Raw genomic sequence first — 12,713 nt, 5'->3', positions numbered from 1 at the left:
AACATCATAGTCATTGAAGGGGCAGCTATTTAGTGAATAAAGGTAAATTATATTACTAGCCTTTCTACTAGTGAAGCAGGGTAATTAACTTGAAAATGGTGCTCTGTTTTTAATGGAGATAATTTGGCCAGTATTTGAACAGTGTCAGCATACTACATTATAACATATTTCACTCTCTCCTACCTTTTCCTCCCTCAAAGTGCACTTACTCATCATCACCTAGACAAGCTGCATCAGGTTATTTAGTCAGGTTCTCATCTCTAATACTGAATTTGGGGGAAAGGGAGAGTTGGAAGCAGTAATATTTTTAGGAACTGATGACCAGCTGTCTTTATGTTTTTTATTTTATTTATTTATTTTGAGACAGAGTCTCACTCTGTTGACCAGGCTGGAGTGCAGTGGTGTGATCTCAGCTCACTGCAACCTCTGCCACCTGAGTTCAAGTGATTCTCCTGCCTCAGCCTCGTGAGTAGCAGGATTACAGAGATGCACCATCACACCTGGCTAATTTTTGTATTTTTGGTAGAGACGGCGTTTCGCCACGTTGGCCTGGCTGGTCTTGAACTCCTGACCTCAGGTGATCTGCCCACCTCAGCCTCCCAAAGTGCTGGGATTATAGGTGTAAGCCAGTACACCTGGCCTCAGCTGGCCTCAGCTGTCTTTTTAATTCTCATTTTTGTTTATAGTAATCATTATTCATAGACAAATCTCTTTATTCATAGATTCATAATCTCTTCAATCCTGTCCCTTGTTTTAAATGTTAGTAAAAAATTTTGATTTTTTAAGTTTATTGTTACTATTATATTATACCATTCACTCAGGCTGGTGTGCAGTGGCGCAATTGTGCTCACTACAACCTCTGCTTCCTGGGCTCAAGCTATCCTTCAGTCCCAGCCTCCCAAGTAGCTGGGACTACAGGGATGCGCCATCAAGCCTGGCTAACTTTTGTATTTTTTGTAGAGACGGGGTCTCGCCATGTTGCCGAGGCTGGTCTTGCACTCCTGAGCTCAAAGGTATCCCACCTCAGTGTCCCAAATGTCGGGATTACAGGTGTGAGCCACCACACCCAGCCCTATTTTTGTTGTTTTTTTTTTAATGAACTTAAACATAAAAAATGCCACTATTTCTCAAAAAAAGCCACTGTTCTTCGAAGAATTTTAGATATGTTATATTGCATTATTGATGTACACAGCAGAATTAAGGACTTAACTGGTGAAAGAATGACATGTAATCTGTTTATGCAGTCATGAGATTGTCACGTTTTTTAGGGGAAGTGTCACATAATTTTGCACCAGTAAAGATCTAATTTAGCTTTTCCCATCCCCTTATCTGTTTTGCTTTTCCCCAATTCTCCAAGCTATTTTGGAGAAATAATATAACTGAAATATTTTTATTCAAAAAACTATGGAAGAAAAATTTCTTGTTGTCACTGATTTGTGAAATTGCTAAGCCTGTACTAAGGACAAATAAAAGGGGAAATGTGTGGACCTACGCTGCCAGGAGAGAATTTAGACATCTGGATACATATATGGACTATACTACCCTTTCTACCATTGCATACACTTTAGATTTCATTATACTATACATTTCTTAGGTCTGTGAGAAAGCATTTGCTTAAGAACATTTTCTAGATATTAAAATTAAGATCCGTGGCCAAATGTAGTGGCTCAAGCCTGTAATTCCAGCACTTTGGGAGGCCAAGGGAGGTGGATCATTTGAGGTCAGGAGTTCTAGACCAGCCTGACCAACATGGTGAAACCCTGTCTCTACTAAAAATACAACAATTAGCTGAGTGTGGTAGCAGGCACCTGTAATCCCAGCTACTCGGGAGGCTGAGGCAGGAGAATCTCTTAAACCCAGTAGGCAGAGGTTGCAGTGAACTGAGGTCACACCACTGCACTCCAACCTGGGTGACAAAGCAAGACTCTGTCTTAAAATTAAAATAAATAAATAAAATTAAGATCTGTAAGAATAATCATTTACTAGTGGGAATTGCTTTTCCATTATGCAAGGTAATTTATATATAACCCTAGTGTCTACATCTGAAGAAATTACTTTCTAAAGAATATGTTTTAGAAAATACTGGAGAATTGCTTAGTTTCAGTTAACTGTAGCTGAAAAATATTTTTAATAAATTTGAGTAAAAATAATCCACAAACTTTTGTGTTCTAGATTTTTCTTTTGCATCACCCTCTGAAGATCTGTTCCCAATGAATGTTTAATTCAATTGGACATTTTTTTTTTTTTTTTGAGACGGAGTCTTGCTCTGTTGCCAGGCTGGAGTGCAGTGGCCCAAACTTGGCTCACTGCAACCTCCGCCTCCTGGGTTCAAGTGATTCTTCTGCTTCAGCCTCCCAAGTAGTGGGACCACAGGCACATGCCACCATGCCCAGCTAATTTTTGTATTTTTAGTAGACACAGGGTTTCACCATGTTGGCCAAGATGGTCTTGATCTCTTGACCTCATGATCCGCCCACCTCAGCCTCCCAAAGTGCTGGGATTACAGGCGTCAGCCACCGCGCCCGGCCTCAATTGGACAATTTTAAGATCAAAAGGAAATAATATTTTGCCCAGACTTTCATCTCTCTCAGAAAATATTTAACATCTCAGTATATGGAGTATCTATTTTTTGTTTGAATTTGGTATTTATATATCCAGTTTGGCTTGTAGTGAACAAATATTTTGCTTTGTTATCACCTAAAATGTTTAAATTATTTATTCAGAATCATCGCCTATGACACTGAGTCGAAGGAGTTCTGGCCGACAGGGAGGAGTTCATGAGTTGTCTGCTTTTGAACAACTTGTTGTAGAATTGGTACGACATGATGACAGCTGGCCTTTTTTGAAACTCGTTTCTAAAATCCAGGTAATTACCAGACTTAATAAAACGTATTCATGTACATTATCTGATTTAGTCCACATGACAACTTTAAGTAGTCAAAATACCTGTTACTCACTGTCTACTTCTTATTTTTTTTAGAGACAGGGTTTCTGTCACCCAGGCTAGAGTGCAGTGGCATGACTTTGGCTAGCTGCAGCCTCAACTTCCTGGGCCCAAGTGATCCTCCAACTTAGGCACTTTATTTGGGACTACAAGCACATACCACTATGCCCAGCTAATTTTTTTGTTTTTTAGAGATGGGGTCTCACTTCATTGCCAGGCTGGTCTTGAAGGTCAGTTCCTATATTGAAAACAATAGAGTTGGATAGCATAGTTTCCTCAGACCCTTCTAATTTTGTGACTAATTTTTTTTTTTTTTCCTGAGGTGGAGTCTCGCTCTTGTTGCCCAGGCTGGAGTGCAGTGGCACAATCTCGGCTCACTGCAATCTCCTCCTCCCGGGTTCAAGCGATTCTCTTGCCTCAGCCTCCTGAGTAGCTGGGATTAGAGGCACCTGCCACCACACCTGGCTAATTTTTGAATTTTTAGTGTAGATGGGGTTTCGCCATGTTGGCCAGGCTGGTCTCGAACTCCTGCCCTCAGGTGATCCACACATCTCAGCCTCCTGAAGTGCTGGGATTACAGGCGTGAGCCATCGTGCCCGGCCAAGACTGATTCTTTATAAATGATGAGGGTGTGTTACAGTGACCTCATTGTTGTATGTAATGAATATAAATATAATTAATTGAGTACCATTAATCATATTTTTCTTATGTAAAGCAGTGGTTCTCAAACTACAGCATGCATCAGAATCATTTGGAGGGCTTGCTAAAACAGATTCCTGAGCCCCAGAGTTTTTGATTCATTAGGTCTGGGATGATATCTAACTCGTGGATTTCTGACAAGTCCCCAGATGATGCTGATGGTCCTCATCCGGAGACCACATTTTGAGAAACACTGATATAAAAGGTATTCTGGGCCAGGTGCAGTAGCTCACACCTGTAATCCCAACACTTTGGGAGGCCAAGGATCACCTAAGGTCAGGAGTTCAAGACCAGCCTTGCCAACATGGCAAAGCCCCGTCTCTACTAAAAATGTAAAAATAAGCTGGGCATGGTGGTGCATGCCTGTAATCCCAGCTACTCGGGAGGGTGAGGCAGGAAAATCGCTTGAAAGGAGGTGGAGGTTGCAATGAGCCAAGATCATGCCATTGCACTCCAGCCTGGGCAAGACTCCATCTCAAAAAAAAAAAAAAGAGGTATTCTGGCTGGTTGCAGTGTATCATACCTGTAATCCCAACAGTTTTGGGAGGCTGAGGCAGATGGACTGCTTGAGCCCAGGAGTTTGAGACAAGCCTAAGCAACATGGTAAAACCTTGACTCTACAAAAAATACAAAAACAAAAAAAATGAGCCAAGTGTGGTGGTTGCATGTCTTTAGTCTCAGCTACTCGGGACTCTGAGGAAGGAGGATCACTTGAAGTTAGCATGGTGTCACAGAAGTAGAGAAGACAGAGATTGATTTGAGCATTTCAGAGAGACAAAAATAATAATTAGAATTTTTTTAAGGAGAACTGTTTGGAACTGGTCATTGAAGAAAGATAGAATTTCAACAGTGAGAAATGGAGTAAGGCTGTTTCAGGGAAAAAGGAATATAATACAAAGTAGACACCCAGAAATTAGACTATGGTGAATGGTGGATGGTTTGAATGAGGTTAAGTTAGAAAGTCTCAGACACAACTGTATTATAATGGGTCTCACTCCCCAGTGTGAGGGAGAGGTTTCTGAATGACAAAGTGACATCATCAGAATTCTACTTTGAGATTTCTAGAGCAAGAATGAGAAGGATTAATTAATATTGAATAGTATCGAAAAAAATTAAATCTCAGTTTGATTCATTTTGCCTGGGTAATTTTTGTCCTAAGTTACACTTTGTTATATACATTTTATTCCTTATTACAAATGCGGTAATGCTGATTGAAGGAATTTTTTTTCTTTTGGTCACAAGTGACAATGGGGTGTGTGTATATATATAGACATGTAGAGAGAGGAGAGAGCCATAAGCAAGACCATACTTTTTTTTCTTTTCATAATAAACATTTTTAATGGTATCACTTAGGCTTCTATAATATGATATTTACTGAAAACATACTGCATGATTTTAGCAGACCACTAGTATTCAGAGGTTAATATTGAATTGCTTTTTAAATCCAAAACTTTTAGTTATTTGAACAGTTCTTTCCAATTAAGTTTTCTGTGTGGAGAGATACTTGAATTATTTTACAGGTCCCAGACTACTATGACATCATCAAAAAGCCCATTGCCTTAAATATAATTCGTGAAAAAGTGAATAAATGTGAATATAAATTAGCATGTAAGTAATTATGTTTTTCTTTGATACTTATTTTTCTAAGACATTCTGTTATATCACCTTTGATATTTATTTTTGTTTAAAGAGGTAGAGGCTGTTTTTCTCTTTTTGAAAGCATGTCTTAATGCAGTTGTGTAGATGGCATCCCATGAGGTTCCACAAGTACTTATTAGTGTGTGTGGAGATGAACGATGGATTAGGATCAAGGAAGTTAAAGATATTTTATACATCTGATCTTACTCAAAGAAGTTCTTTATAATTACATAATGTATATGATCACAGAATTGCATAGTTTGAATAAAACAATTTTAAAGTATTTACAATTAAACAGTTTTAAGCCTCAGTTCTGCTACCTTTTTTCAGAATCTTTTTTCTTTTTATCATTTTTTTTTTTTTTTCTTTTTGAGACAGGGTCTCATTCTGTTGCCCAGACTGGAAGCGCAGAGGCGAAATTTCGGTTCACTGCAGGCTTGACCTCACAGGCTCAAGCTGTATGCCCACCTCAGCCTCCCAAGTAGCTAGGACCACAGGTGGAGGCCACCGTGCCATTTTTTTTTTTTTTTTTGTGAGACGTCTACTCTGTCGCCAGGCTGAAGTGCAGTGGCATGGTCTCAGCTCATTGCAACCTCCGCCTCCCAGGTTCAAGTGATTCTTCTGCCTCAGCCTCCCCAGTAGCTGGGATTACAGACGCCTGCCACCACACCGGGCTATTTTTGTATTTTTAGTAGAGATGGGGTTTCACCATGTTGGCCAGGCTGGTGTCAAACTCCTGACCTCAGGTGATCTGCCTGCCTCAGCCTCCCAAAGTGCTGGGATTATAGGCGTGAGGTACTGCACCCAGCATGCCTGGCTAATTTTTTATATTTTTTGTGGAGACACAGTTTTGCCATGTTGCCAAGGCTGGTCTTGAACTCCTGACCTCAAATGATCCTCCCACCTTGGCCTCCCAAAGACCTGGGATTACAGGCATGAACCACTGTGCCTGGTTAATTTTTGTATTTTTTGTAGACACGGGGTTTCACTGTGTTGCCCAGGATGGTCCCAAACTCCTGAGCTCAAGTGATCCTCTTGAGTCAGCCTCCCAAGTGCTGGGATTACAGATGTGAGCCACCATGCCTAGGCAGAGTCTTCTCTTTCTAAAGAAAATGTGGGCTTCCATTTTTCTTTTTCTTTTTTGGAACCTCAACTGCTACTATTCCCTGGATCCATTTTTCTTAATGAGATTTCCAGATAGGATACAAGAATTTTATTATAATTTATGTACTTTCATTCTAATCTTGTTTGCTCTTTTTCCCTTTCTAGCTGAGTTTATTGATGATATTGAGTTAATGTTTTCGAACTGCTTTGAATACAACCCTCGTAACACAAGTGAAGCAAAAGCTGGAACTAGGCTTCAAGCGTTTTTTCATATTCAGGCTCAAAAGCTTGGACTCCATGTCACACCCAGTAATGTGGACCAAGTTAGCACACCACCGGCTACGAAAAAGTCACGAATCTAACTTTGTCCTTTGAAAGGATGTACATTGTTCATGAAATTGGAACATTAACAAATTGTTCATGAAAATGGAACATTAAATAATTCTCTAAAGCAGACATATATGTATAAAGCAATAACAACTGATTGACCACATGAAAGTGTGGCCTGCACTATATTCTCAATTTTAATATTAAGCACTCAGGAGAATGTAGGAAAGATGTCCTTTGCTACAGTTTTGTTCAGTATCTAATAAGTTTGATAAATATATTGGATACAGTACTGGTTTACAGAGGTTTTTGTACATTTTTGAGATCATTCATGTGTCCAGAGATCTTGGAAAATATTTTTTCACCTATGATTTATTTTGTTATTGATGATTTTTTTTTAAAAGTTGTGGTATTAAGGGAGAGTTATCTACATGGATGATTCTTCTACTGTAGCACAGTTTAGAAAAATGTGTTTATGTCTTCATTGTTTAATGAATACATTCTTTCACACTACACATGAATGAATCCAATCTTATATCCTTGAAGTGCTGTACCAGTGCTGGCTGGAGGTATTAAGTCTGAGTTTATTAACTAGATATTTATTTAGTATTGAAAGTAATTTGTGAATTTTTTTTGTATTTATAAAATTTATACCTGAAAAATGTTCTTTAATGTTTTAAACTTTTTACTGTGTTTTTTATTATTTCTCTAACTTCCTTAATCAATCAAAAAAATAACACCCTCCCTTTCCCCTGACAGTTCTTTCAGTTTTACAGAACTGTATTATAAGTTTCTATATACAGCTTTTTAACTGTACAAATAAAATAACATTTTTTCAAGTAATCTGGAATTCTGTAGTTTTTACAATCAATAAGATTTGGACTTTTCCATGTGATCCAAACAGACCATAGGAACCAATGTTTCATTGTACCTGAGTGTCAATAGCAGTAATTTGCTTATTTTTCTGCCCAAACCCTTGAAGAGTAAGATCTGTTTAATCAAAAACAGTAACATTATGTGCATGGATTCTCATTAAAAAGGAGAGAAAGTTTGGAGTACACTTATCTCGTTGAGAAACACTCTAGAAATTAAAGTTTGCATGCAGATATAAAAGGAGTTACTTCTTAGGTATGGAAGACACAGGGGCTTTAGTTTTGTAACATACTTTTCAGGATGCAAAAGGCAGGTATCTTCCCTATTCTCTGGGACTCTCTGGTAGGTGGGAGAGAACCTTCCCTCTATCTTCTTAAAATCCTGAGAATATTGCATTATTATTTAATTTACTTGGAAGTTTACCCCTCTTTCTTTAATTTCTTTCTTTCTCATATAATTTGAGATTATCAATTTTCTAGATTCTTTACATGAATACGTCTACAACTGTAACTTTTGGCAAATTTGTATAATTTCATATGCCATAATTTTACTTAGTAGCATTTAAATATCGAGACTTCTGAAAATACAATGACATTTTAAGTTATCTGATTATTCTTCACTTTTTTAAAAAATAAAATTGTAAATTTTTTGAAATAGAGACAGGGTCTTGCTGCATTGTCCAAGACTAGTCTTGAACTCCTGAGCTCAAAGTGATCCACCTGCCTCGAACTCCCAAGGTGCTGGGATTACAAGTGTGAGCCACTGTGCCCGGTCAATATTCTTCATTGTTTAATGTTAATAAGAAGCAACTTTTATATTAGATTTTCTTCTACACTGTAAACACTAAGGAACCATTTCTGACCAACTAATTATGGAATTATTTAATCTGCAAGTCAGTCATAAAACTTGCAATTTATTTACCCTTTCTCAGACTGAGTTGACTGAGTTAAAATTTAAGACATTACCCTTTTTTTATTTTCTGGAGTGCAGTGGCACGATCTTGGCTCACTGCAACCTCCACCTCCCGGCTTCAAGCAATTCTCTTGCCTCACCCTCCCGAGTAGCTGGGATTACAGGCATGTGCCACCACACCTGGCTAATTTTTGTATTTTTAGTAGGACAGGGTTTCACCATGTTGGTCAGGCTGGTCTCGAACTCCCGACCTCAGTTGATCCACCCACCTCAGCCTCCCAGAATGCTGGGATTACAGGCATGAGCCACCACACCCAGCCAAGACGTTACCTTGCAATCTGCACAGCCAAATTGTCTTATATGCCAAATTCATCATTTATTCCCATAAACATCTGCAGTAATTAAAAATTTTAGGCTGGGCATGGTGGCTCATGCCTGTAATCCCAGCACTTTGGGAGGCTGAGGTGGGCGGATCACCTGAGGTCAGGAGTTCGAGACCAGCCTGACCAACATGGTGAAACTCTGTCCTACTAAAAATACAAAAATTAGGCAGTTGTGGTTGCAGAGCTTATAGCTTGCAGTGAATGCCAAGAACTAAGTACTCCGACAGTTCCAGCTGAGCGGGGCTAGGGGATACAGTCCACCCCAGCATCCGTCCAGCAAGTATTTATTGAAAGGGCTTGTATTAACTGCAAACATCCACTAGATGGTCATTTGAGGTGAGTTGCTGAGGCACCTGTGACCTTGTACCACTCAAACTGCATTCTCAGGAGGCTGTTTTCGGCATTCCTTATCACACCACACACTCCACTCCCTGTCCTGTTTTCAGGGTCAAGGCGTTCCATTCCCATGCACAAATAACATAAATGGTGCCTCAGTATTTTTCCATGCCCCGACCTCAAATGCCATGAACATAAGCTTGAATATGTTGCTGTGTGCCCCCTACTGTGGTGGCAGGCCCCTGTAATCCCAGCTACTCGGGAGGCTGAGGGAGGAGAATTGCTTGAACCCAGGAGGCAGAGGTTGCAGTGAGCTGAGATCGCACCTCTGCACTACAGCCTGGTGACAGAGCAAGACTCTGCCTCAAAAAAAAAATAAATAAGCTTATGGTTTTAAAAGCATTAAAGCAAACTTCTAGATTGGGGGAAAAAATACAGAAACATCAGTATACATGTTGTTTACTGGTATGCAAATGACCAAGCAATTATTTATTTATTTAGAGATAGGGTCTTGCTCTGTCACCCAGACTGGCATACAGTCTGTGACACTATCATAGCTCACTGTAACTTTGTAACCTGAAACTCCTAGGCTCAGGCAATCCTCTTACCTCAGCCTCCCACAGCTCTAAGATGACAGGTGTGAGCCACTGTACCCAGCCTAATCTTTATTTCTTACTTTTTGCTGTGAACATTTTGTCTTAGGAGCTAGCAACTTTCTATCAAAAAATTTTGAGAAAATACTGAGTATAGATGAACAAATCTCTAAAATTTAATATTGTGACTTAAGCCTTTGTTGTGGCCATTATTAGAGCTATATTCCTTTTCCCTCAATAAAATGAAAATTTTATTTCTAGTTATAAAATTAACAAATGGTGATTGTCCATAAAAATAGAAAACAACAAATATATAAAATAGAAATAAACTTAGTGTATAATTTTCCAGGTTCCTTTCTTCAACAAAATGGAATCATGGTATACAAATCCTATGTGAGACATTTCATTTGGTAATATATTTGTTTGTGAACTGTCCAGTACTCCAGTGTATCTAGATCTCACCTCATTTGGAACCCTTCTCTCAGATAACTTAGTCTTGCATTTATTTAACCAGTTATCAAATGACATCTTTTTTTCACTGTGAAGTCATATGACATTTAGATTGTACAAAATTATAAGTTCCTTGGGATATTTTGGCTACTATAATTAACTCATGTTAGTAATACATTTCATGTATATAACAGCTGTTTCTGATCTAATGATCTGAAGAGTAGCAGTAGGGATTTGATTGTAAATACTTCCTTGGCTTAGCTTTTTTGTGACTGGTATTTGTTCTTTTACCTGATCCTATGAACTTCCCCATGAAGGAGGAATTGGGATAGAATTTGATATCCTGCTGTAAACAATTAAAAAATTAGACAAAATAACTAACTCTGGCAACAAGACTAAGTACTACAAGATTTCCCTGTCACCTTCCTAAATGACAAAACCAAGCAACTCAACTTTTTTTATGAGATGGAGTCTCACTGTCATCCAGGCTGGAGTGCAGTGGCGAGATCTCGGCTCACTGCAACCTCCACCTCCCAATTCAAGTGATTCTTCTGCCTCACCCTTCCGAGTAGCTGGGACTAGAGGTGTGCACCACCATGTCCAGCTAATTTTTTGTATTTTTAGTAGAGACGGGGTTTCACCATGTTGGCCAGGCTGGTCTTGAACTCCTGAGCTCAAGTGATCCACCTGCCTTGGCCTCCCAAAGTGCTGGGATTACAGGTGTGAGCCACCGCATCCAGCCTCAACTTCTTATTTGTAAAATTCATTTTTCCCCATTATCTACAGTGGGATTTATCTTGGCCTGCATGATCTGACACTGTTCTGTAGGCCTCATCTATCACCTTGCACCATATCAGCTATGTACTAGGTTTCTGCTCACTGGACTCTGTTGTTTCTCAAATATTGGGAGTCTTGTAAGACTATGCCTTCTCGCTTGCTGTGCATTCTGCCTGAAATGCCTTTCTACCTCCACTTCACCAGGAGGAAGCAAATAACCTAAAAACTTGTTTAAAAAACATCCAGAAGAGAGTTTATTTGAGATGATGGACAGTTCTGGAAATGGATAGTGGTGACAGCTGCACAACAATGTACACTTAATGCCACTGAATTGTACACTATAAGATGATTAAATCACACCTGTAATCCAAGCATTTTGGGAGGCTGAGGCAGGGAAATCGCTTGGGCCAATAGAGTTTGAGGTCAGCCTGGGCAATATGGTGAAACCCTACCTTTGCAAAAAATTAGGTTTGGCACACACCTGTGATCCCAGCTACTCAGGAGGCAGAGGTGGAAGAATTGCTTGAGCCTGGGAGGTTGAAGCTGCAGTGGGCCGTGATAGTGCCACTGTACCCCAGCCTGGGCAACAGAGCAAGACCCTATCTCAAAAAATATATAATTAAAGTGGTAAATGTATTGATTTATTTATGAGACATGGTCTAGCTCTACTGCCCAGGCTAGAGTGCAGTGGCTCAATTATAGCTCACTACAGCCTCAAAACTCCTGGGCTCAAACAATCTTCCTGCCTCAATCTCCCCAGTGTCTATGACTAAAGTGCATGCCACCACGCCCAGCTAATTTTAAGATTTTTTGTAGAGATGGGGTCTTGCTATGTTGCCCAGGCTGGTCTTGAACTCCTCCCCTCAAGCTGTCCTTGTAACTCAGTCTTCCAAAGTGCTGGGAGTACAGGCAAGAGTCACCATGCCCAGCCTGATTTATATTTTTTAAATACCTAGAAATGCTAAGTAAAATACTACAAGCATTTGATCTGACTAAATGCATCGCTAAGTACACTTGAGAGACTGGAAAACCATTCTGGAAGTCACATGAGCTGAAGCCACAGCTCTCCTTGTTGTGGTGTGGCAGTTGCCAGCCTGCAAAGGAGAGTTAGATAGTCTCAACACTCCAGAGACTTAGGTTTTAAAACTTATGTGGAGACAGGAGATAGGCCCTTGGGATCACTCAAATCAGGGCTGAACTGAAAACCCATAGAAATCCGGGACTCATGTAGGAGTATACCTTTATTGAAAATGTGGTCTGGAAAAAAAAAATCTGCCAATATGTAGTCCAAAAACCTAAGAAGAAAAGTCTGCTTTAAAAAGTGGTCCTAGCCAGGCATGGTGGCTCACACCTGTAATCGAAGCACTTTGGAGGCCAAGGCAGGCAGATCACCTGAAGTCAGGAGTTCAAGATTAGCCTGACCAACATGGTGAAACCCCGTCTTTTAAATAAATAAATAAATAAATAAAAAGTGGTCCTGGCCGGGCACAGTGGCTCATGCCTGTAATCCCAGCACTGTGGGAGGCCAAGGCGGGTGAATCATGAGGTCAGGAGATTGAGACCATCCTGGCCAACATGGTGAAACCCAGTCTCTGCTAAAATACAAAAAACTAGCCGGGCATGATGGCATGTGCCTATAGTACCAACTACTTGGGAGGTTGAGGTAGGAGAATCACT

General features: G+C 39.8%; 1 protein-coding gene and 1 long non-coding RNA gene across 8 annotated transcripts in view; one reads left to right on the top strand and one right to left on the bottom strand.

The window, feature by feature from the left end:
- Positions 1-7,555, top strand: part of BAZ1A (bromodomain adjacent to zinc finger domain 1A) — a 112,877-nt gene extending 105,322 nt beyond the window's left edge. For both annotated transcript variants that reach the window (XM_012468772.2, XM_012468795.2), the window contains 3 exons: positions 2,724-2,866; positions 5,164-5,251; positions 6,551-7,555. In XM_012468772.2, coding sequence (XP_012324195.2) covers positions 2,724-2,866; positions 5,164-5,251; positions 6,551-6,747 — 428 coding nt within the window. In that variant the 3' untranslated portion in view covers positions 6,748-7,555. The remainder of the gene's footprint in view (positions 1-2,723; positions 2,867-5,163; positions 5,252-6,550) is intronic.
- LOC105728481 (uncharacterized) overlaps positions 1-12,713 on the bottom strand; it is an 81,734-nt gene that overhangs the window by 18,785 nt on the left and 50,236 nt on the right. The window lies entirely within an intron of this gene.

This window comes from Aotus nancymaae, unplaced genomic scaffold (assembly GCF_030222135.1).
Source record: "Aotus nancymaae isolate 86718 unplaced genomic scaffold, 86718_ANA_hifiasm-v0.15.2.pri h1tg000062l, whole genome shotgun sequence".
NCBI lineage: Eukaryota > Metazoa > Chordata > Mammalia > Primates > Aotidae > Aotus > Aotus nancymaae.
Note: the sequence above shows the minus strand (reverse complement) of the source record. Positions and strands in the feature narration are given on the sequence as shown.